General features: G+C 40.0%; 1 protein-coding gene across 12 annotated transcripts in view; it reads left to right on the forward strand.

The window, feature by feature from the left end:
- SLC8A1 (solute carrier family 8 member A1) overlaps nucleotides 1-22,929 on the forward strand; it is a 776,612-nt gene that overhangs the window by 600,484 nt on the left and 153,199 nt on the right. For all 12 annotated transcript variants that reach the window (XM_068232265.1, XM_068232264.1, XM_068232266.1 and 9 more), the window contains one exon: nucleotides 12,367-12,642. In XM_068232265.1, the coding sequence (XP_068088366.1) occupies nucleotides 12,367-12,642 (276 nt within the window). The remainder of the gene's footprint in view (nucleotides 1-12,366; nucleotides 12,643-22,929) is intronic.

The following is a 22,929-nucleotide window of genomic DNA, read 5'->3' on the forward strand; positions in this document are numbered from 1 at the left end:
AGGACTGCCTATAGCAGATAGGCCCATTTGAAAACACAGGCTGTAAACAATATGTCTGCTTCCATGAATCAGGAAGTAGAAGTTGTGCACATTTATTTTAGGATTTGTATCAGCTGTAACAAATACATGTTTTTTGTTTAAAGGTTATTATGCTGTTGTGTATATTTTAGAGCAGACAGGAGTTCTGAGTTCAGGTCCACTTTAACCACTCTGTAAACACACTCACACAATGTACACTTATTCTGTAAGCACATGACCTGTACACTTACCCTTACTTTGTGCACATATGCACTGTACACTTTCTCAAGCAGTACAAAGTAAGCATATTGAGCAGTTCATTTCATTAACTGTTCCTCATCGGCACTCACAGTCTAATGTCATTACAACATTCAAGGCATACTTTTTTGGGAACCGATTATCCTGGGAGAACTTACTAAGTCCACACAGATAGTTTCCTCACCACTTGGCCACAGTGCTGCCAAACTATTGTCAACTAAATCAAACAGTAGTTAATAAGTCCAGGATAGGCTTTTGGAATCACCTACATTCTCCAAATAGAAGTAGCTTAGTAAATTAGAGTCATTATGTTAGCTTGTGCTGAGATGTCTCAAGGAGCCACTTCTGTTGTTGTGCAATCATTGGTATCAGTATCTGTATGCACCGGCAGTAGACTAAACAGGCACATCCTTATAAACAAGATTAATGCAGGTGCCTGGATAACCAATTTGGATAAACAGGAAAGCAAAATGAAATAGGATGATCTAAGATCTAAGAACAGACCCTTAAATATGTCTGAATCCCAGAAAAGTACTAGGATTTCACAAGAGCAATACTCTGTTTGTGACTAGACCACCAGACACAAGCAAACCCAGTGGAAATGGTTCCTCTTTAAGGAACAATCAGATATTGCAAAAACAGAATGAACCAATAAATTCAATTGGAGAAAAGATAGAGAGGAGTTGGTAGACCTGGAGCCGGAGACATCATTGTGGTTAGAACCGTAGTATACCTGATCGGCGACCTTATCATAAAAGGGAATCTGAAATGAGAGGCAAATCGTGGCGCAATATTTATTTCATTTTAGACAATACCAGTTACTTGGCAGTCCTGCTGATCTCTTTGACAGCATTAGTGTCTAAATCACACACCTGAATTAAGAATGTTTTTATGCTAGTCAGATTTCAGTCAGAAACATATAATATGCATGCTTGTTCAGGGTCTATGACTAAAAGGATTAAAGGCAGAGGGCCAGCAGAACAGCCAAGTAATATGCATTGTTTAAAAGGAAACAAATATGTCAGCCTCCATATCCCTCTCACTGCAGGTGTGTTTTAAGAGTTTATCCACTCGAAAATAACATTACATTAACCCCTTGTATTCTGCCTTTTTCTGATTTTTCTTTGTAACAGTCAGGTTACTTGGAAAGTCACATAGCACAGATTCCCCTTCATCCCCGTGAGTAGATATGTTTCAGGAATAGAGCTAGTTAGCTGCAAGCCAGATAGAGGTCTCACTGAAGTACTATCACTTCACAGATGAGAACCTTTTTTTACGTTGTCACATATTCCTGCAGGCTTGTATTGTGACAGAAGTTATCCTGGGGCAATGATAAAATTAATGGGCTTCCTTTTTTTTTAAAGCTAGTGCACTTGTATGACAGAAGAATATGTGTTCCTCAAGATAGTAACAGAAAGAATATAAAGATTTGTACAAATTACACTTCATGCTGATTTCATAGTTTTTATTTTGTAATTTGTAGAGCTAAATGTGTGTGCAATAAACCATAATTGTATGTTTATCTGAACTTCCTATTTAGGATATCTAGATACATAGATCTGCACACTGTGGCCAATCCATCCTGACATTTGTAAATAATCATGTCATATTCCCTTCAGCTAAAGAAGCTAGGCGATACACAGGAGACTGGACCTCTTATGGCTCGAGGTGTTGTTTCTGTTGGTCAGGGAGGGGCTACCAACATCACAGCTATAGCCGCTGCCTCACCTTAGCCATTTGAAGCTCCACCTCCTTGTCTGTCTGCCAACTTCTTCATGTAGACAAGAGATTACATCAATACTGTTTGGAACTGGTAGTACATGTTGGGGGGCACTAGGCTATAGTGGTCTGATCTTTGTATACAGGCAACCTAGGCAGGAAAGCTAGTTTAGACGTTTTGTTGTAGTTTGTGTAAAATGTTGGAGATTTAGCAAGTATATTTTGATTTATATGAAAGAGGAACACTAATAGCCCCTTTTCAGTGCTGGAACAATGCAGCACTCATGGCAGGAATGCTTTTCTTCAGTTTGAAACGCACACAGTATATAAGTATAAGAGAATGCATTACAAATATGTGATGTCAAAAATGATAGTTATCTCCAGCAAATTAGACCGTTTATTAAAACGCTGCATAGATAACATCTCTATAATATAAACATAGGCCCTTAACCACACAAGTAGAGCCCTCAATCATACAGCCCGGTTTCTGCAGTGCCCACAGTGCTGTCTAAATATATATACAGTAACCTGTATATGTGTGTGTGTGTGTGTGTGTGTGTGTGTGTGTGTGTGTGTGTGTGTGTGTGTGTGTGTGTGTGACGTGTGTGTGTGTGTGTGTGTGTGTGTGTGTGTGTGTGTGTGTGTGTGTGTGTGTGTGTGTGTGTGTGTCTATTTAAAACCCACGTGTGACATGCCCCAGGTGATTGCCCTTATTGTCTACCCCTTGCTACTTAATCACTTGTGGGTCGAGGCTAATTTTCCTTATTTTTCACACTCATGTTGTCAAAATAAGGTGCATTTTGCTCTTTAATAAGAGCGTTATCCTGTATTAGCATGTGTAAGTAATCAGTGTGTTTGTTGTAATGATTTTATAAAAGAAATATCTCTGGTTTTAGAATGGTCTATTCCTGGACTTCGATCCGTAGCCTGACATACCCTTGTTGATCTTAACTCAGTGTGAGACATTTAAGAGTAACTGGCTTAAATATGAATCTGAACTTGAGAAGACTGTTCTGAAGGACAACAACGGATGCTGCTATTAGTATCAGATGTTGTGTTTTGTCTCCTGTGGATTCTTTCAATTAAAGGTTCGAATTACATTACAGTCATCAAAGGCAAGTGCCACAGAGCCTTGTCCGGGTGTATTTGGAGATGGCACATTGCAGTCAGTGTCAGGGAGTCTGCAGGGACTGTTCGAGGTCACTCGGACTGAGCTTCTAGCAATTTTTCATTTTATGATACTTCTTTTTGTGATTAACTTAATTGTGACTCTCAGTGCAGATGTTGCCAGCTGCCTCTCAATCCTGCTTATGACAGCTTATCCCAAAAGCCTGCATACATCCTCCCGCACAATCCAACACAAGCCAAATTAATCATTCCCTAAGGGGATTGCTTTTGGACAGATTTATGTTTGTGCTATATTTTTATGATTTACCAACTAGAAATTTGTTTAGATTGCAGAGATTGGATGGGTCTGTCTGTCTGGCATTGAGTATAATGGTTTTAGGTATATGTATGAAAACTGTAGGTAACCACTTGTCAGGTAATAGCAGGCTTCATGTCAGAACCATACAAACATTTTTCCATCTCTCGGAACATTAGACATATTGGCTTCCTGAAACATAGGCCAAGAAAATGTTTTAACCCTTTAGCAGCTAAAATAAAACTTTATTTGGCTGCAGGGCGTATGTTACCTGCCGCTGGAGAAGTGTTCCTTCCTCAGCCTGGCTGGCTCAGCATGGTATGCAGAGTGGGCTGGAGGAGCTTTTATAGTTACCTGTCCGAACGTCTGGATCGGCTTCTTTTTCCTCGTCCGTGGTGGTGATGTAATCACAGTATGTATTCTCGGTTCAGATCACATTAAATGACATTTGATCGGGATCTAGGAGACCATTACACTGCCACCCATCACTGCCACAGTCTCCTGGATCCTCATCATGTCAAATGATGTGATCAGGACCCAGAAGGCCTGCCGGAAGTTCAGAGCTGCCGGTGAAGGAAGAGAAGAAGCCTTTCAGAACAGGTCTTCTCTCAACTGCTCTCTGCCTCGTTTGGCTGCACTAGGTAGCCGAACGAGATTCAGAATGCACAGCAGCTTTTAAACAAAAAATTTCATTTGAAGCTGCTAATGGGATAATGTAGGCCTTAGAATGAGCATTATTATTTTTTCAAGTCTTTATAAAAGCTTAGAAGTTAGGAAATCTTGTTGTAAAAGTTTGAAGTCCCGGCTCTCCGTTTAATGTGTCAGCCAATAGTAATCTTCATGCATGTAAAGGTGTGCATACATCTAGCAATGTATGGGCAGATCGACTAAGAGACAGGTCTTTCTCTGATCAGATCTGACTGGAGAGAGATCTGTTGGCTGCCCATACACTGCAGGCCAATTCCTGATTTATTGCAGCATGAAATCTCTTGGTAATCGCCCTTGTCATGCCACCGCCTGGCCACTGTCCCCCTAATTGTAAATATGATCCCCTCAGGGTGCATTGCAATCTCATAAGCTCCAGCTGCACTGACTGCTGGTCTTCTCTGCTGTCTCCCCCGAGCGCTGCAAAAACACGACGTCATTACATGGTTGCACATATACCACATGGTGCTGCACCCAGGGGTGACAGCAGATAAAACTGAGAGTCACCGCAGCTGGAGAAGGTGAGATTTCCAACCCACAGGCACTGGGTTAGACACATTTACATTTGGGGGGACTGCAGCCAGAGGTCCGTCGCATTTGTAGGTGTTTGTGTTATCACGCGTTACTTCTGCGCTCCCTTTACACCAAGATTTTCCAGCTTGCTCGATTGATTCATTTAACCGATTTCTATCTGAAATCTGATAACTTGTCTGTTTGCCTTTTGGGGCTGTGAGGTCTTAGTACTGAACGCAAACCTATTATCGTTTCAAACATATTATCCCTTTAATGATTCTTGACATGCAGACATCTAGAAGTTCCTGATTGCACACTCATGTACTTCACAAAGTGCCCCAAAAATCCAGGATTCATGGGCACTTAGCCCCACCACTCATTAACATGATCTTTAACCCTTAAATGCATATTTTGGAGAAAAGAAAATCTGATAAATACGATAAATACAGTTTTTGGAACATCATGGGCTGCCATCCAGACATCTTACACATAGACTGAACTTTTTGGGAAATGGAGCTGTAGCTCCTTTAATCTATATGAGGCTTTCTGGTTTTTGACATGAACACTTTTTGCAGATATACATTTTCTGGTATTTTTTATATCTCATTTGAACTGACGAATTCACTTATTTGGTGCTGTTTTAAGGATTTTAAAGAAAGAAGGAAACGGACAGTTGAAACTGCCTTATTTTTCTTGGAATATTGCTATGACCTGGAGGAATTTCATCTTTCACAAAGATATTTGGCCTTTCTTTAAAGTGAACAATTGGCTATAGGACACAAAAATATTTTCCAATAGTCTTAAGAAGTTATTCCAGCCAGATTACTGAAATCTCCATGACATCTAAATTTCATATGCACTAGCTTCCTAAACAAGAGAGCTAAAGCAGTAGTAAAGTATTACATCTCTGACTATGGCCAAATATTAATGGTGGGAATTTTTCACACCTCAAGCTAGCACATCCCATGCAATTTCTTTAATGTTTCAGATAAAATCTTATGGCAATGTTTTGGATCCCCACAGGGTCCCTATATCAAGGCGACATTTGCACAAGGCAACCATCTCACTGCTGCATACACATACTATAGATCTAGTCATTGTATGGGTAAATCACCTTTAAGCACTCACTGCAAGTGATGTGCACAACATGAGCGCTGCATAAGATTTTATATGAAACATTAAAAAAATTGCTTGGAATGTGGCAGTTTTTGCATTATATGGTCTACAGGGGTGCCAACCCCTTATTCTCTGTAGCACTCCCGGAATACTAAAAGTTGCAATCCACTTGTGAGTGCAAGACAATCCATTAAACACAGACCTCCAGCTATCTGTCGGATCTATCTCCATTTGGAATCTCTCTATTATGGAGTATCCAAAAACTTTTTATAATCCGAAATGACAGGTTGTTTATTACTGGACAGTGTTGGGGTATTTGACCTGACTAGATTGATGGGTGCTACAATAACTGTGCTAATGACCAAACAAGACATCATCCACTCTAGCACTTCCTAAGTCTCTGCCTTGCACAGCTCCCTCTTGCTTTAATCCTCCAGTAGTGAACAGGAGTGAAGTATAGATATCATGTAATACTTAAAGAGGAGCTGTTAGGTATAGGGTCTCAGAGAAAAAAACACATATATCAGTAGCTAAATATTGGCTGTACTTACATTACATATGCATTTCACTGTCCACTTTTGGATTTCACAGAATTTTTATATAGTATTTGCAGAGAATGATGCTCCTGACAGCTCATGGCAGGTTTCATGTTTGTCTGTCTTGTATGAAGCCAATTGTGATGTAATATCCTCCCTTACCCTGCTTCCTGATGATTCGACTCACAAAAAAGATCAGGATCAAAGAGCCTAATGGTTCATGATCCAGACAACACTACTGTGCAGTGAATATTAATTAGCCATGTGGCTAGGAACAATAGCGGACTCATGCAGTATACTCTAATGCAGCCATTATCAACCTTTTTACCCTGGAGGAACCCTGCAAATAACTTTTGGATCTTAAGGAACCCCTGCAAACAATTTTTTTAATCTCGAGGAACCCCTGCATTTATTTTTCCAGAGGTATGGTCTTTAAAATTAGGTGAGGCTGTTAAGTTCACTAACTCCTATTACACTGCCACTCATTCTTATGTGCTCATTATTTTTCTGACCCCCAATTTAGCGCTTTTTCCAGTACCCCCTATAATATTGTGCTCTATTATACTTCCTCCACGATGGGGGAAAATGCCAAGGAACCCCTGCAGAGTCCTGAAGGAACCCTGGGGTTCCAGAGAACCCTGGTTGAGAAAGCCTGCTCTAACAGAACATGTGCCCTGTGAACAGCACATTGATTTTTCAGTGCTGTGAGTTAGGCTGCTGTTACAAGCTGCTGTAACATGAGCCTGTAACTTCCCACTGTGAAAGCAGCCTTAGGGTGGGATAGGGAAATGAAGGGGAGGGCCAAGGTAGTGCAGTGGGGAGAAGAAGCAGCCCCAAAATGCTTTGCAGTATCTGTTATGCGTCCTGCCGGCCTCCTTAGGAGCTTGGGAATAAAGAGCCTTGCTGTTCAGCAAACATCAAAGTAAGAGAGATTTTTAACTTCAGTATTGCCTTTTTGGCTTCCTTCTAAGCTGTTTAACACAGGAGAATAGAGGTTTAAATGAGCTTTTGCACCCTGACAGTTACTCTTTAACCTAAAAATAATGTTAACACTTAGCAGCAACACAGCATGGAAAGAACATAAACTACAGGCTGGTTATAGTCAGCAGCATAGTTTCATTTCTTGACACCCCCCCCCCCCCCCCCCCCAAAAAAAAAATCTGATTGTTCCACCAAATGTTCAGGGGCTGCTCCACTCTAGTTTTGCCCCTGGCTACAGTATTATGCAGTGACTCACATAATATGTAGTAAAATCAACACTTCATATCAAAGTATCTATTTGCCCAGCACGCTAAACAACTATGATCGGGGTGAGAGACTGATATGGCAGTCAGCACTTTGAGGACATGATGGCACTATACTACTTCCCTGGGGGCATTGAGGCTGCACTTTTCTTAGGTTACAAGATAGTTTCATGTATATTGTTGCAAATTATACAGGCGGTCCCCTACTTACAAACAGGTTACTTTACAGGAGATTGTTTATAAATTGAAATTGTTTGTACATTGAGTCCTGTGTTATATATTAGGAAATGTGGATAAATTATTTACTTTCAGACAATTTTGGATTTGGACATATAGTGTAAACAATGTTTATTGGTTGTTTTTTTATGTGCAGATTATACAATACTGTAACATGTAACAACATTAATAAGTCATTAGAAAAACAGTCATGTATATTTTGTACATGGACACAATTTTGTTTGTATGTATGAAAAATTGTAAAGCGAGACATTTGTAAGTAAGGAACTGTCTGCATATAGGAAATATGATGCTGCGTAAGTGCGTGTTATTTGGGGGGTATAATGCTGAACATTTTATAGGAGAAATGTGATATTAGATGGAGGCATGGTGGTTGCGCTATAAGTGTTTCATATGGCAGATTATTAGTATTATTATTGATTTATAAAGTGACAACATATTCTGTGGCACTGAACATGAGAGCTGTACCTCTTATTGGAGGCATGCAATGTAGAACATGGTGGGCATGTTTGTATGTATTATTCTTGTTATAAATGTTACTGTTTTGTGTTTTATGACATTAGTGTAGGAAAAAGCTATGTATATTGCTTAATATCCCCACAGCCCATCCCAGCAATGTCACCCAAGGGCTCAACTTTTGATTCCTGATGGGGAACATCAGTTGGGCATGTGGATGCACCCTTAGGAAGATGTGTGAGAATGGGGCACGAGGAGCATTGATGTTTGCTTGTGACCCAGTAATATATGAGACATATGGGTATTGACCCCACAAACAGTCTTCTGTGACCATTTCCATATTTTCTCCTTAGGGCTCTTTCACATCAGACAATGCGAACAGGAGCCGTTCTCCTGCACGCGCTGTCTGCCTGCGGCGTGTCGTCGGGTATCTGCGGTGCGACGCAATCAGCGGCGGTAGCTGGTAATTAAACCCGATGGAAAACGCCGGCTCGCGGGTGCGTTGGAGGAAAAACTGCACCCGGGTGCGTTGGAACCGCAACGCATCGAAACGCAGCGTCGAGTGTGAAAGGTAAAATGAAAGTCTATGGACTTTCATCTTACCTTGGTTAACGCAAACGGCTGCCGTTTGCGTTAACGCACAAAGTCTGCCCTAATGTGAAAGAGCCCTACAGTTTATGGTATCCAGATATTCCCAATAAAGATCTTCATGTAATTGGGCAGGTAGGCAGCTGAGCAGCTGAACTGCTCAATAAATGAACAGTTCAGCTGTCTGTGGAAAGGAGGCCTTACAGATATGAAAGTCCTCAGTAGACAGAACAGAGCTGTGCTTTCTGCAGGAGGGGCAGTGCAGAACTGACTAGGATTCAACTAACTTGTTTCCACCCACTACATCATTTTGGGCGGATTGACCTTTTTAAGATTTGTGAGTTGCCAGCTTGAATCATGAGAGCATCAGGCCAAAGACCAAAGCATTTATCCAGAATCAATGCTCTCATCAAAGGCTTTCTGTGATTGTAGAAGATACAGTAAGTCGGATGTGTAATGTTGATTTAACACTTAAAATTTCCTGTACGTAGCAGCAATATTCCAGTAACACAAAATGCTTGTAAGGCTACAACTTCCTCCAGCCTAGTTTGGACGATTATCAAAAGCCATTTCAGCATTTTATATGTTCAATAAATCCTAGAAATGGGTTTACTTTTGGTTTAAGAGCTTTTATTTTGTTGGAATGATATGCAGAGCAGTCATAGTTGGTCAATAGCATAATCGGCGGCACATGTGACATGTGTTATATGCTGCTTGCTTTAAATTGCAGTCAAGACGCTTGACAGTAGAGTAAATATTTAAAGAACCACTACACTATTTTTGAAAATTCATGGTAATGCCACAGCAACTGCTTCCTCACTATATTGGTCCTTTAAATAGAAGGATGGCTTTTCTATAGATATAGTTTGGGGTAGTCGTGCTAGATCTGTTTACAAAGCAGTTGCTGTGGCATTACTGTGAATTTTCTAAAATTAAGCAAAGTGTTGTTGCTTACTGCTATGGTTTTATTTTTTTGTTGCTTACCACTATGGTTTTATGGTTACCTGTTTACAGGGAAACTATTTCTAAAGCTCATAAATGACTGATAGTTATAGTACATCTCCTCTGATTTAGCTTATTATTTAATAATTTAATGCAAGTCCTTAGTCTATTGCTAAGCATGATGTTGTCAAAGAGGAGGATGGGAAAAGTAAACATTACACCAGCTCCTTCTGTTTTTTTTCAAAAGGATTGTTTAGTGTATGGCAAACTGTAGGCGTGGAAGGCAGAACTCTCATTAGTTAGTACAGATGAGCTTAGCTTAACTTATCATTAACAGTGCAATTTTTGGAAAACAATCATATTTTTGATCAGATTATTCCTATCACATTGTGTGGAAAAAAAAGAAGGTGGTGTGCTCAATAAGTCCTAAACAATTGCATTACTGATTTCATAAAGGACACCCGAGGCGAAAATAAACTAATTAAATAAATGATTGTATCTATCTTCCATCTCCTAAAAATGACTTTTTAAGATATTCCACAGTTTTATTTTATGTTAAAATATACTTTTTAAGTTCTAACGTTTTTATTGTTTTCGCTCAATGACACATTCATTGAAGTATGCTAGAGCTAAAACCTATGAACTATTCACCATTTTTATCTCTTTCTGCGCTCAGAAGTCATTTTCTGCTAGGAAAGTGTTTTATAGTTGGAATTTCTTATCAGTGAGGGTCACACTGTAGTCGCTTCCTGTCAGGGCTGAGTCCGCCACTTACATACCTGATATTTAACTCTTTCAGGCAGAGAAAGAAAAAAGGAACTCAGCATAGTTATTTGTGTGCGAGGCACTGTACATATCCATGTCTATCTCATCATGCCACACGTCACCTCGGGTATCCTTTAAGGATATGGCTGATTGTTGTGGTTTAGATACCTTCACAAGTTGGATTCTTTACTGCTGTGGATTGATTAAATATTATTTTTTTCTTATGATATGCATGATCTTATCCAAAATAAGATTGTGGCAAAAATCACTCTCATTGGGCAGGGGACCAACAAAGACTGGGTGTAAACTCCAGACAAGGTTGAATTATCATGAAATTGTTGTACTGCATGTGTGCCTATTACTGCAATTGTATAACTGCTATTTCACTTACCATTTAGTCATTCTCACTATGGTCTGCTATGACACAGAAGAAGGTTGCATGTTTTTGCTACTTAATAGCGGCTGAAATATGACCAATGGCCTCTAACCTGTAATTAGTGTTCTCTCTTTTCCCTCGAGCCCTAGTTTGATGCTGAAGGGACACATGATGATTAAACAATGAGAGACCAGGACAATATACAGCCCTGTTATTAAAAGAACAACCACAGTTGGTATAAGATAATTCAACCGTGTGAGCAGGGCCTGTGCTCAGAAGCGCCATTCCATGTTTAAGATGCAGTGCAGCACTAGGGATAGGTCCAGCGTATCTTTATAAACAGCAGCGCTGGCAAAGTCTGCACTAACAACATTAAGTTCAGACGTTCAGACATATGGCAGCCAGTGTCTCCATGTCGTTAAGCGCTGGAATCCACCGCATGGCAGTGTTAATCTCAATGTGTTTACCAGTGATTGCTGGTCATTGCGCAAGTCCATTGGTTGATCCAATTTTCCATGATGCTGCATGTAGCTTGAAGCTTAAGTTGCATTTGCGATTTCACATCCCCCTACATAACGCAGCAATGGCAACCGATGCCAAGTGCTCAGTAGCAGAAAAGCATTTAGCATTGGCGAATCGAGACTCTGTGAACCAGCCCTAACTGATAGTAGTAGGCTTCTTGTGTTTACAACTAGATTACTATAGTTTATAAATCACAGTTTATAAATCACCCCCTTAGTGGTATAATATTTCTTAAAGAGCAACTCCAGTGAAAATAATGTAGTAAAACAAAGTGCTTCATTTTTTCCCATAATTATGTATAAATGATTTAGTCAGTGTTTGCTCATTGTAAAATCTTTCCTCTCCCAGATTCACATTCTGACATGTATTACATGGTGACATTGTTACTGTGGGCAGGTTATGTAGCTGCTCCTAGCTGTTTTGGCTGTTAGAGACAGCTGTAAACAGCTAATTCCTGTCTGTGAACATTGTTACATTGTGGCAGTTTGCCCAGAGGACCGCGGTACTCAGAGCTTCTTGTGGGAGGGGTTTCAGCACAAAATCAGTCATACAGCGCCCCCTGATGGTCTGTTTATGAAAAGCATTATATTTTTCATGTAAAAGGGGGTATCAGCTACTGATTGGGATAAAGTTCAATTCTAGGTTGGAGTTTCTCTTTAATGCACTGTATAATCTGCCTATGAAGTTTATAATCACGCAGGAAGTATTTTTGTTTTGTATGGGGACCGGGACAGTTACCACACATGGAGCTACATTGGAAGATTTGCCAATAAACATAATGTTCACACGTTTCATGCACTGCTGGGATTGTTCACAGCGATCCTGTCTCTGCATGTTATCAATAGTCCATAAGATGGATATTTTTCATCTAATTAGGTCTAATCCATCAGCTGTTATTATTTATTGGCTTGTAAATAATCATGTCTTGCTCCTTTGTATTGTTCACAGGGGAAGATGACGATGACGATGAATGTGGAGAAGAAAAACTGCCATCCTGCTTCGACTACGTGATGCATTTTCTGACCGTCTTCTGGAAAGTTCTATTCGCCTTTGTCCCGCCAACAGAGTACTGGAATGGCTGGGCCTGCTTCATTGTGTCCATTTCAATGATTGGCGTCCTGACAGCGTTCATTGGGGATTTGGCCTCTCATTTTGGCTGCACTATTGGCTTGAAAGATTCCGTTACTGCGGTCGTGTTTGTCGCCTTGGGAACATCAGTACCTGGTAAGCGGTTGGCATTGTGAATTAATTAGAAAGGAATCTGGATGTGAAGCATTGTATTCCCACAAGGACACAAGATATTGTGCGTTGTATTTCTGTTCAAATACGCAAATGTACTGTATATTTTCTAAAGAAATCCTTTACTTGAGGAGCCAACCTTGAGCTTTAGATTTCTGAAATTCAAAAAACTTTCTTTTATATCTTAAGACACCGAATAATTCATATATTTATACTTTCATATTAGAACAAATATATTGTTAGAACAAAGATCAGAATGCCTTTCTTGCAGGACTGCTCTGGAGTCCGGGTTTTGGTTTCTACAATTTATTTTAAAGATTTCTGCTTGAGGAGAATTCTCAGAGAAGCATGTGACAGATTTGATCATGTGATCGATTTCAAAATCTCTGAGAGGTTGGTTGACCATTCAGAGGAACACAAATCAATGACTCTATCCAGTCGGTCAAATAATGCTCGTATGTTGCAATATATAGCCTTGTTTAATTCACCTTTTTCTCATAAGTTTTTACTCCTAGGAGATAATTTTTCATCTTCTGTTTAAAATAACGTTTTAGCAATCCACATTTTAAAAAGTACAAAAAGCAATTGATTTGTTCTTGCTTACTGGTGGCTTAGCAGACATTTTATTTGTTAAATTGTGAAAAAAATCACCTATGAGAAAACTTGGGAGAAAAGGTGATTTGGATTGGGCCAGTTGTGTGGCTGGTGAGGTGGATTACTAAAGATGTACAGTGAAGAGCAGCAAAGCTTATATTGTTCACCTCAAAGATCCAGTCTAGTGCAGGCAAGACATGAGGAGAAATACGCTGATCTGAGGTGGTAACAGGTAACTAAATGAGCTGTAATATTGCTGGAATATAACTAGCTATAACACTAGTCTGTGTTTACACTCAGACTGGTTCCCTGGCTGCCTGCTTGTGATGATGATTCACTCCAGGCTGCATCCACTTTACAAGCTGCTGAGAGGGGCAGGCCACTGTTTACAATTAGCATTATTAGTATCTTTATCAGTCAAGAGAAGCAAAGATAATAAACACACATTGCTAGAATCTTTAACCCCTTACCACAATATCAATAAAATTCTTTCAGCACGGTGATAACTAAACTATAAACTGAGGAGTTGATTGCAACTCCCCTGTGCAGAGACATGGTCTAGCCCTCTGGGAGCGGTCAGTATTAGATACATTTTGTATCTAAAACTGAGGAGGGTTTTACAGCTGAGAGGAACAGCTGTGTGAGGAATCAAATTGCTCCTAGTACTTGTCCTAATGTGTGCTACAACATACAGCATTTAAAAATAAATGCATAGATCTATAGTATTCCTTTAAGTGACCCTTTAAGGGGAATGTTCATTTGATACATTTTTGAACAGAGCTGCTCAGTTTACTTTAAGAAGACAAATTAAAAGTGTTCCATAATCAGTGACACAAACATAAATAATTATTTGTTTTGTTTGAGATTTTCAGAGGAGAGCAGCTGCAGTGCCTGATTCTGTACATGCTGCTTGTCTGGGATGAGACCTTTATAAAATCTTGTCCCTACATTATACTAGCTACTATATGATCAGTACACTTGGGGTCATGACATATGTCACTTTTAGTTGGCTACAAAGCAAGCCCGTTAAGCTACTGCTTACTAGTAGTGGTACATGGTCAGTAACAGTTGCCTAGTTTAACATTACACTAACTGCAATTGAAGATTTGTTGGTATTGCAAATCTCAGCTAAATGTCACCTATGCATTTTTACCAAACAAAAAGATTGTTTTAGTTGTCATATACAGTATATAGCCTTGAAGAACTTGCCCAAAACGCAGGAACTCAGGCAGCCGCAGCAACCAGAGCAAGAATATGAGAGTGGGATCAGGATGTACAAGGATCAATTCATGTAGCATGTCAGATACTGAGGGTGCAGACAGGATTTAGAACTGTGTGCAAGAGGGCTTTTTGGTCCCGTTTAGCCCCTTACACACTCCTAGCAGTTCTGGTTCATCACAAGCTTGCTGAGCTCTGTAACTCCAAGCAACCATGCAAACTGAAATCTGCTTTGAAGTAGCAGTAAAAATATTTTTAAGCATTAAATTTAAAAAAAAAATTAAAAAAGCATTCAACATCCAGTTGTCTTAAAAAAAAAAAAAAACTTCCTGACTTAACAATTTTCACTATCCATCATAAATATCAAATCACCAGCTAGAAATTTCAATATTATTTTTTTAAATCAGTGGAAGGAAAAATATTTAAGTGTCCAAACACATAAAACATGCATCTGTTTTTATCATCAGCTCTGTGTTCGGCAGGAGATTGCATTTTCCCCTTGTGATAAATTATTCACAGTACTGATTTAACATTATAAACATCTTAATAGACTTCTTTTCATAGCAATTTTTCAATAGGCGGCTCTTGTGAAATGTTAATCTCAAGTAGGTTTTACTCAAGAAAAGCACTTTCGGGACTCTTGACGATTTTACTTCTTTTTATACATTGTAGGTACAGCTGCTTATATGTATATATTCTGCCATGTATTACTTTAGAATGCGGACATTTTTTATTCACAAGTTGAATGTAATTTAGAAGAAAATAGGCTACAGGTCCGTTACACATATATTTCATAAAGGACAATAAGTATAGTCTCCCTTCTCAGCAGACAAGAATCATGGTGGCTGAATGTATTTTTATTATTTCTAATGTGGTTTATGCTGACATTTTCTTCATGGCGCTTTTCAACGTTTATTGAGTGATTCCCACCACTTACTGTTCCAAAAAGGAGCCTATAGTCTGATAATATTGATAATTTGCCACATTTTATGGTCCTCCTCTTCTAAAGGCTAGTGGGGAATAAGTAACAGGAGCACATAGAGAAAACTCACACAAGCTTTAGATGCACATACAGGCTTCATGAAGACAATGTTTTGGCTGGTATTTAAACCTAGCCTCTGGTGGGCTATTCCATTATGCCTTGAGTCTCCACAGGGGCCAAACAATAACCAGGGATAAACGGGGTCATTGAATCCTTTGCTCGAAAATGATCTTCATGCGGACTCTGGAAAACAGGCATCTTATGTGATACCTGTGATCTGCTGGTTAGGGATGATCAATGAGATGCAAATATTTCCGAGTTCATTACAAGATTATGTACATTATTATTCAAATATATGCAGCTTCAATACAGACCAATCAATTTATCCTTGGTGGGACTTGATTTGTCCATTTTCAAGCTGCATATATATGCATAAAAATGTACATAATCCTAACATGAACGTGGAAATATTTGCATCTCATTCATCATCTCTACTCCTGATATATGTCTCACTTAGTGCTTTTACATTTAAGTCCACAGAGTTTACAAGTTCACAGAGTACTGATCAAGCTTTACAGATCAGTGATTTGCTAAGAAAATAGACACGTGCGCATGCATGCGTATGCGTGTGTGTGTGCATGAAAAGGAGGAGGGGTTTGGAAGCTGATTCATTCCGATGTGTGCGGCATGCTTTACAGCATTTGTGGGAATTATGACAGACATGTTATTATCATATTGATTTATTGTAAACAACTCTTACTCTGCTTTATTTTACTAAATTTGCAATTGTAAGATACTACACCAGACAGTGAGCAGCACTGCTGCTTGTCTGTACAATACAGTCTTAACCTCCTTGGCGGTATGAAAAATACCGCCAGGAGGGAGCGCAGCAGTTTTTTTAAAAAAAAAAATTTTTTTATCATGTAGCGAGCCGAGGGCTCGCTACATGATAGCCGCTGCTGAGCGGCATCCCCCCGCCCGCTTCGATCGCCTTCGGCGATCTCCGATCAGGAAATCCCGTTCCTGGAGGGCGCCATGGCGACGGGGCGGGATGACGTCACCGACGTCACTGACGTCGGGACGTCATTGGGAGTCCCGGGCCACCCCTCGGCGCTGCCTGGCACTGATTGGTCTGGGGGGGGGGCGCGCGCCGCAGCAGATAGCGGCGATCGGGCGGGGGCCGGCGGCGATCAGAGTGCTGGCGCAGCTAGCAAAGTGCTAGCTGCGTCCAGCAAAAAAAAAGTTATGAAAATCGGCCCAGCAGGGCCTGAGCGGCACCCTCCGGCGGCTTACCCCGTGTCACACACGGGGTTACCGCCAAGGAGGTTAACCAGCTTTTACTGTTCGTCATTGATGGAAGGAGGGGGTGGAGCAATACAGGTATTTTAGCTCTAAATCAAATTACAAGATTATGGTGTCCTGAGTATAAGCTAAGTCCCATGTTTTCTAATCTAAATGTCTATATACAATACTTGTAACTAGTTCATTTTTCCACAGCCTGTAATACAATAACAGATTCAGATCTAGGTGTACAGATCATGTGTGCTAACTGTACTGTGACTTAACTGGCTGAATTCTTGTTCCAGGCCAGTAAGTGACTCAGAAGTTATCAAAAGGACAGCAATGACTGCTTATTTTATTGAAAGGGAGGCTAGTGATGGCAGTTCCAACAGTTTAATATCCTTTATAAACTAAATAAGGTTCCATTAAGCTAATATTATTATCCACCCATACTATGTATCGGTAAATCCACCATCGTTTTATACAAACATTGGGCCTGTTTTACTGAGGTTATCTAAAATAGATGAACACTGTGTAATCTGAGCGACCCAGAAAATGTAGTCTGGATTTAAAAAAAGGTAAGATGTTTGTAACCCTCACTTAGACCATAGAAATTTGTAAAATAGCAGTCGTGTAATTACATGCATCTGTGGTGAGAAATATTTTGTAGCAATCCAGATAATCCTAATTTACAGTATTACAAATTCTAGGTACCCCCATGTGGCTGCAGTAACATGACTACGGTTTGGCCAACTTTTTTTTTCATCAATCTTCACTATGGTTTGCCATGACGCTGGCAGGGTTCCTAGATCACTTAAGTTTGGCAGTGTTCTCAGGTCTTGCAGAAGCTTTGTGAATCAGGACCATGATGATTAATGGAAGTCAGACCACTATTACAATGGTAAAAAGGCTTGCCATGTAGTAAGAAAGTAAAGCACTAATAGTCAAGATAGCAGATGCCTGTTTTACAGAGCAGTCCTGTTAGTGCTTAACGAGCCAGTGCTATCCTTCTCATTCAGAGCAATATCACATTTTTATTAACTCAATGATATTGGTTTGTTTAAACTTCCTCGAGCAGAGACAAAGTCATGTGAAGGTTATATGGATGGATGCTTCCATGTCTTCTCGTATTATAACATACTTTATCATTAAGACAGGTAAAGAACATCCCATCTTCTGTCATTCTGGCTTCTTGTCGCTCACCTACACTTGTTATCATTGCTGTTTCTCGCTTCTTTGCAGCATTGTCTTACATGAACTAGGTCTTATATTTTATGCAGTGTGATTTGCATAGTGTATACAAGGGTAATCTGAGATGTCAATGCCTCATGCAAATCATTTTAGACTTCTGCATTCTATGGATATTGGTTATAGGTGGGAGCAAAACCGCGAGACAGTCTTGTGCTTTGGAAATTTACATTTTGAATTTCTTGCACCACTGAGTTCAGTATCAAATATAAGCCAGCAATAGAGGCCATTATTGTGTGTAGCATATTTAATTCTGTGTGTGGCTATTATTCTGATATAGCTCAGTAATGTTTAAATCAACCCTTTCATTTTCTACCAAATAACTCATTTTAGATATATTTAAAATGAGATGTTTTGTCCCTTGAGAGCTGTTCTTAAACCATTGCACTATATCATTATGCAAGTACAGGAACTTGAATATAAGGAGCTGCCATGTAGGGACAAGTGAGAACACTTTTATAAGATGTGAAACTGGACCTGTATGAGTGCGGGGAGGGGTGCAGAAGATAGAGTTAAAGCGGATCCGAGATGAAAAACTAACTATAACAAGTAACTTGTCTATATATCTTATCTAAAGTTTAGATCGTTTACACAGCAAATCTAGCTGCAAACAGCTTTAATAGAATAAGAATATTTCTTCCTGTGATACAATGACAGCAGCCATGTTGTTTGTAAACATTACACAGAGGCAGGCTTATCTGCATCTTGAGCAAAGAAACCTAATCCCCCCTCCTCCTCCCTCTTCCCCTCTGCCTCTAAAATCTCTGGCTAGTAATATCTCCCCCTCCTCCTGCCCAGACTGAGCTCCCATGAGCCCTTGCTACTGTCTGAAAGTGCCTTGGCTCTCTGAAAACCTGTGGGAGTGGCTTATTTAGTTTATAGGGAATTAGAGCATTAAAACAAAAACAAAAAAGTATTTGGCTTGAGGAATGCGCTATAAACAATAGGAAAGGAACACAATTATGCAATGAGTAAAAGTTCATCTCGGATCCACTTTAAGTTACCTGTATTGCCTCCACTGTTCTCCAGCTTTTTGACACCTCCTCCTTCGCACCTGAAGTACCAGTTGTGAAGGAGTAAGTGTCGGAAATATGGAACGCAGCATGCAGCGCAATAGCAAGAGGCTGCAATACAAGTAACTTAACCCTCTCTGTCCCAGATCTCACCTTGCATATTTCTCCCTGCTTTTGTCTGTTTAAAGGAAAGGTTCAGGGAGGGTGGGTAAAAAATCAAAATCAATTTCCACTTACCTGGGGCTTCCTCCAACCCGTGGCAGGCAGGAGGTGCCCTCGCAGCCGCTCCGCAGGCTCCCGGTGGTCTCCGGTGGCGCGCCCGACCTGGCCAGGCCGGCTGCCAGGTCGGGCTCTTCTGCGTTCCAAGGCCTGGAACTTCTGCGTCCCACGCCGGCGCTCTGACGTCATCGGACGTCCTCCGGGCTCTACTGTCACAGTTTATCTGCACATGCCTATAACTAATAGTTGTATTGATTTTATACTTTTTTGAGATTCCCCAGTTATATGTGAAAAAAAATAAAAGGCTCACTTTAAAAACCTTAGGTGTTAAACAGTGGTGGGTTTAGAGGTGGAGTTAAGATGTAAAAAGAAAACTTATCAAATAGTCATAGAAATGATGAATTCTCATTCTTCAATCATTAGCTTACTGATTGTTAGTTGCTCCCTTATCTAGGATTAGTTACTTTTTTCTACTTTGGAGCTAACAATTGGCCCAGTCAGTCAGGGCAAGCGCTTCTTTGTCAGATCCCTGACTTTATACTGACGCCATGTTGTCTTCAGGCAAAGTATGTCTAACAGTCTTAAATCACAGAACATTGTACAGTATTTGTTGTCATTATCCGCAGACAAAGTAATGCTAAATAACAAGGTGATAATCGGTTGTTCTTAGGAGCCACCACAAATACAAAACAAGGATCTAGCAATGAATACTGACTTTTTTATGGATTCACTCTGTGCAAAGAACAACTTTTAATAGAACATTTTATTTTCTTAGCATCCTTTTCTGCATGTTTTTAAATAAGTGCGCAGCTCCCTTCACAGCTCAGTGTTGTGAATTAGATCTTTCTTTTCTCCCTCTACTCATGACAGTCTCTTTATTTCCTCTGCTCATAGAACTGTGCTTTTGTGTCACATGTTCTTGGTTGATGTTCCGTGTCCTTCAATCAGTGTGCATTTCATCGCTAATGGCTCTGATGTCTACACTACTGCTTAAAGTGAATCTTAACTTTCAAAAGCAACTTGTCCCTCAGATCCTCATTTAGAGTAAACTTCACATTTTTCTGAAGAACAACGAGGTAGGATTCCTTGACATCCTCAGCAGCTTAAAAGAAAGCAGTAGCAGAAGGCATCAGTTAGTTAAAGGACAACTATCCTGAACAATTGTACAATTTAAAATACATGCATATAAAATGTAGATTTCTCCCAGAGTAAAATGCACTACAATTTTTTTCCTATGTTGCTGTCACTTACAGGCGGTAGCGAAAATCTAACAGGTCTGATAGGTTTTGGACTAGTCCATCTCCTGATGGGGGATTCTCAGGTACTTCTTTATTTACACATGCACTTACTCAACGCCAGTTGCTTAATCCAACTGCCAGAATAGTCTGCTGCGATTAGAGAGGCTTGCATCTTTGTATAGATTATTTTCATGGAATGCCTTGATAAAGAATGAAGTTAATACTGACAACCCCTCATGAGGAGATAAACTAGTACAAGATAAGTCAGATCTGTCAGCTTTTTATTACCTACTGTAAGCGACAGCAACATAGAAAGCAATAGGAAATTATAGAGCATTTCACTCTGGGAGAAATGTACATTTTATATGTATGCATCTTAAATTACACAGTAGTTGTCATTTAAGTGTAGACAATAGCTGGCTAGAAAGATTAATAGCAGTATATAGGGACAGTAATTGAGTTCTGAAACAATCAAGGCCATGCATGAACACAGGTAGAGCATGTTGCTGCACAGTAGAGCCAGATCAGTCCTCCAAGTACTTCCTGATTTAGCTGAACACTGCAGCAGCTTCATATAAACACAGCTTCTAAATAATAATCACCATCAATAAGAGAGACTTTCACAGAAAGAAAACTGGCCGTAAAGACGTCTGAAAGGGATCCCAAGAGTCCAATATCTCTTGAGTTAAATAGGGATATTATTTTGAGCTACCTTCTTACTTAAATGTCCTCCTTAAATTCAAGTGTCATCATGCAGTACCAATTCTCTGTGGCCATCAAGGGCAGTGAGACTTCCAAAAACTAACCCTATGACTACATTCACTGTGGTGAGTTGTAGTGCTTTGCATTTGACCATATAATCGCATTGCTAAGTACTTTATGCTTCACTGTATGCGCTGGTCTGCATGCATAACGTAAGTTGTGACTTTTCCCCTCCGTTGCATTTCATGTTTGTTTTTGCAGGGAATGCAAGAACACTCCCCACTGTGAACGTAGCCTATAACAATTTATGTACAAGTAAAAATGAGAATTACAATGTTCAGCGTGTGTGTGTGTGTGTGTGTGTGTGTGTGTGTGTGTGTGTGTGTGTGTCTATGAGTGCGCTAACACAGCAACTGCACATAATAATGTGAGGCTGTATTAATTTCCATCACCAGAGCATCCTGGTTTTACGGTTCTATACAGGAGCTGAATCATATAAATATAATCTCTAGTAATGTATAATCATTCTTATACAGGCTGGCTTAGACTGGTGGATGAATGATACAGTATCTTATAATACTTAAAGAGACTCTGTAACAAAATTTTCATCCTTATTTCTTTTATTCTATAAGTTCCTACACCTGTTCTAATGTGCTCTGTCTAACTGCAGCCTTTCCTAGTTGCATGGTGGCTGTATTATCTCTGTTATATAATCTAATCTTCTCTCCTCTGTCGGGTCTGTTGGGCTGAGGCAGTCAGGCTGGAATGTGCTGTGCTGCTTGTGATTGGATAGAAGCTATACACATCCTCTCCAGGCTCCCTGCACACTCTGTATGACTCACACACCGAGCTACTCTCAGCCTATCACTTGCTATGTCTTTTGTTTGTAAACCCTGCATAAAAATGGCAATTACAAGCCAGGATTGCAGCAGGGAGTGGCAGAAACAGCACAGAGGGGCCCAGGAGAACATAATGAATAGAATGGTATGCTTTTTATTGTAAGAATTTTAGAGTACAGATTCTCTTTAAGTCTAATGGCTACTTGAATGTTCATTTTCACCAAGTAACACCCTAATGTAGGCTTGGAATGTTATTCATGTCACCCCATTTTTTTTATTGTTCTTTTCCTCTCTTTCTATACTGGAAATAACATATTGGGTGGTTTGTACTGAAATGTAGCAGCCAACAGCATGAGCTAAGAAACTGGCAGCTGTGCTTGTAGGCAGTCAGGAAATACCAGTATCTGGGAGACATCTTTATAAGCTATAGGGCAGGAATTCAAGTCTGTTCTAGAGTTGCCGGACACAAAATATTTTAATGACATTATAAAGCCAAAATACAAAATCTACATCCTTAAAGCTGACTGGTTCCCCAATGAGTTAATTATCGTCAGATAGTATGCAATAGTGCTGGCCAAACATATGTTATGAAATAGGCTAAGCCAAAGCATTCAAGCGGATTTAATAGGTTAAACTGAAATTTATGGAATTAAGTGGCAAGCCTGATGTCTGTAAACTTATTTAAGTTTGGCAGATGTATCACTCGGTTTGCCAGTTAATACTGCAGTTTGTAATGCTTGGGATTAAAGGAAACCTAAAGGGCAAGGAAAATAAATGAGTTTCACTTCCCTGCGCAGGGCGCTATTGCAGACGGGAAGGCAAAGAAGGATACGCGTGACCAGGGCTGCGCAGGCCTAGTAGCCCGCCGACTTCGAATTGGCAAAAACGAAACTAACGCGTGGTAGGGGAACGGAGGATCGTTGAGGACCCGGGATGGC

The sequence above is a fragment of the Hyperolius riggenbachi genome, chromosome 4 (assembly GCF_040937935.1).
Source record: "Hyperolius riggenbachi isolate aHypRig1 chromosome 4, aHypRig1.pri, whole genome shotgun sequence".
NCBI classification, from domain to species: Eukaryota; Metazoa; Chordata; class Amphibia; order Anura; family Hyperoliidae; genus Hyperolius; species Hyperolius riggenbachi.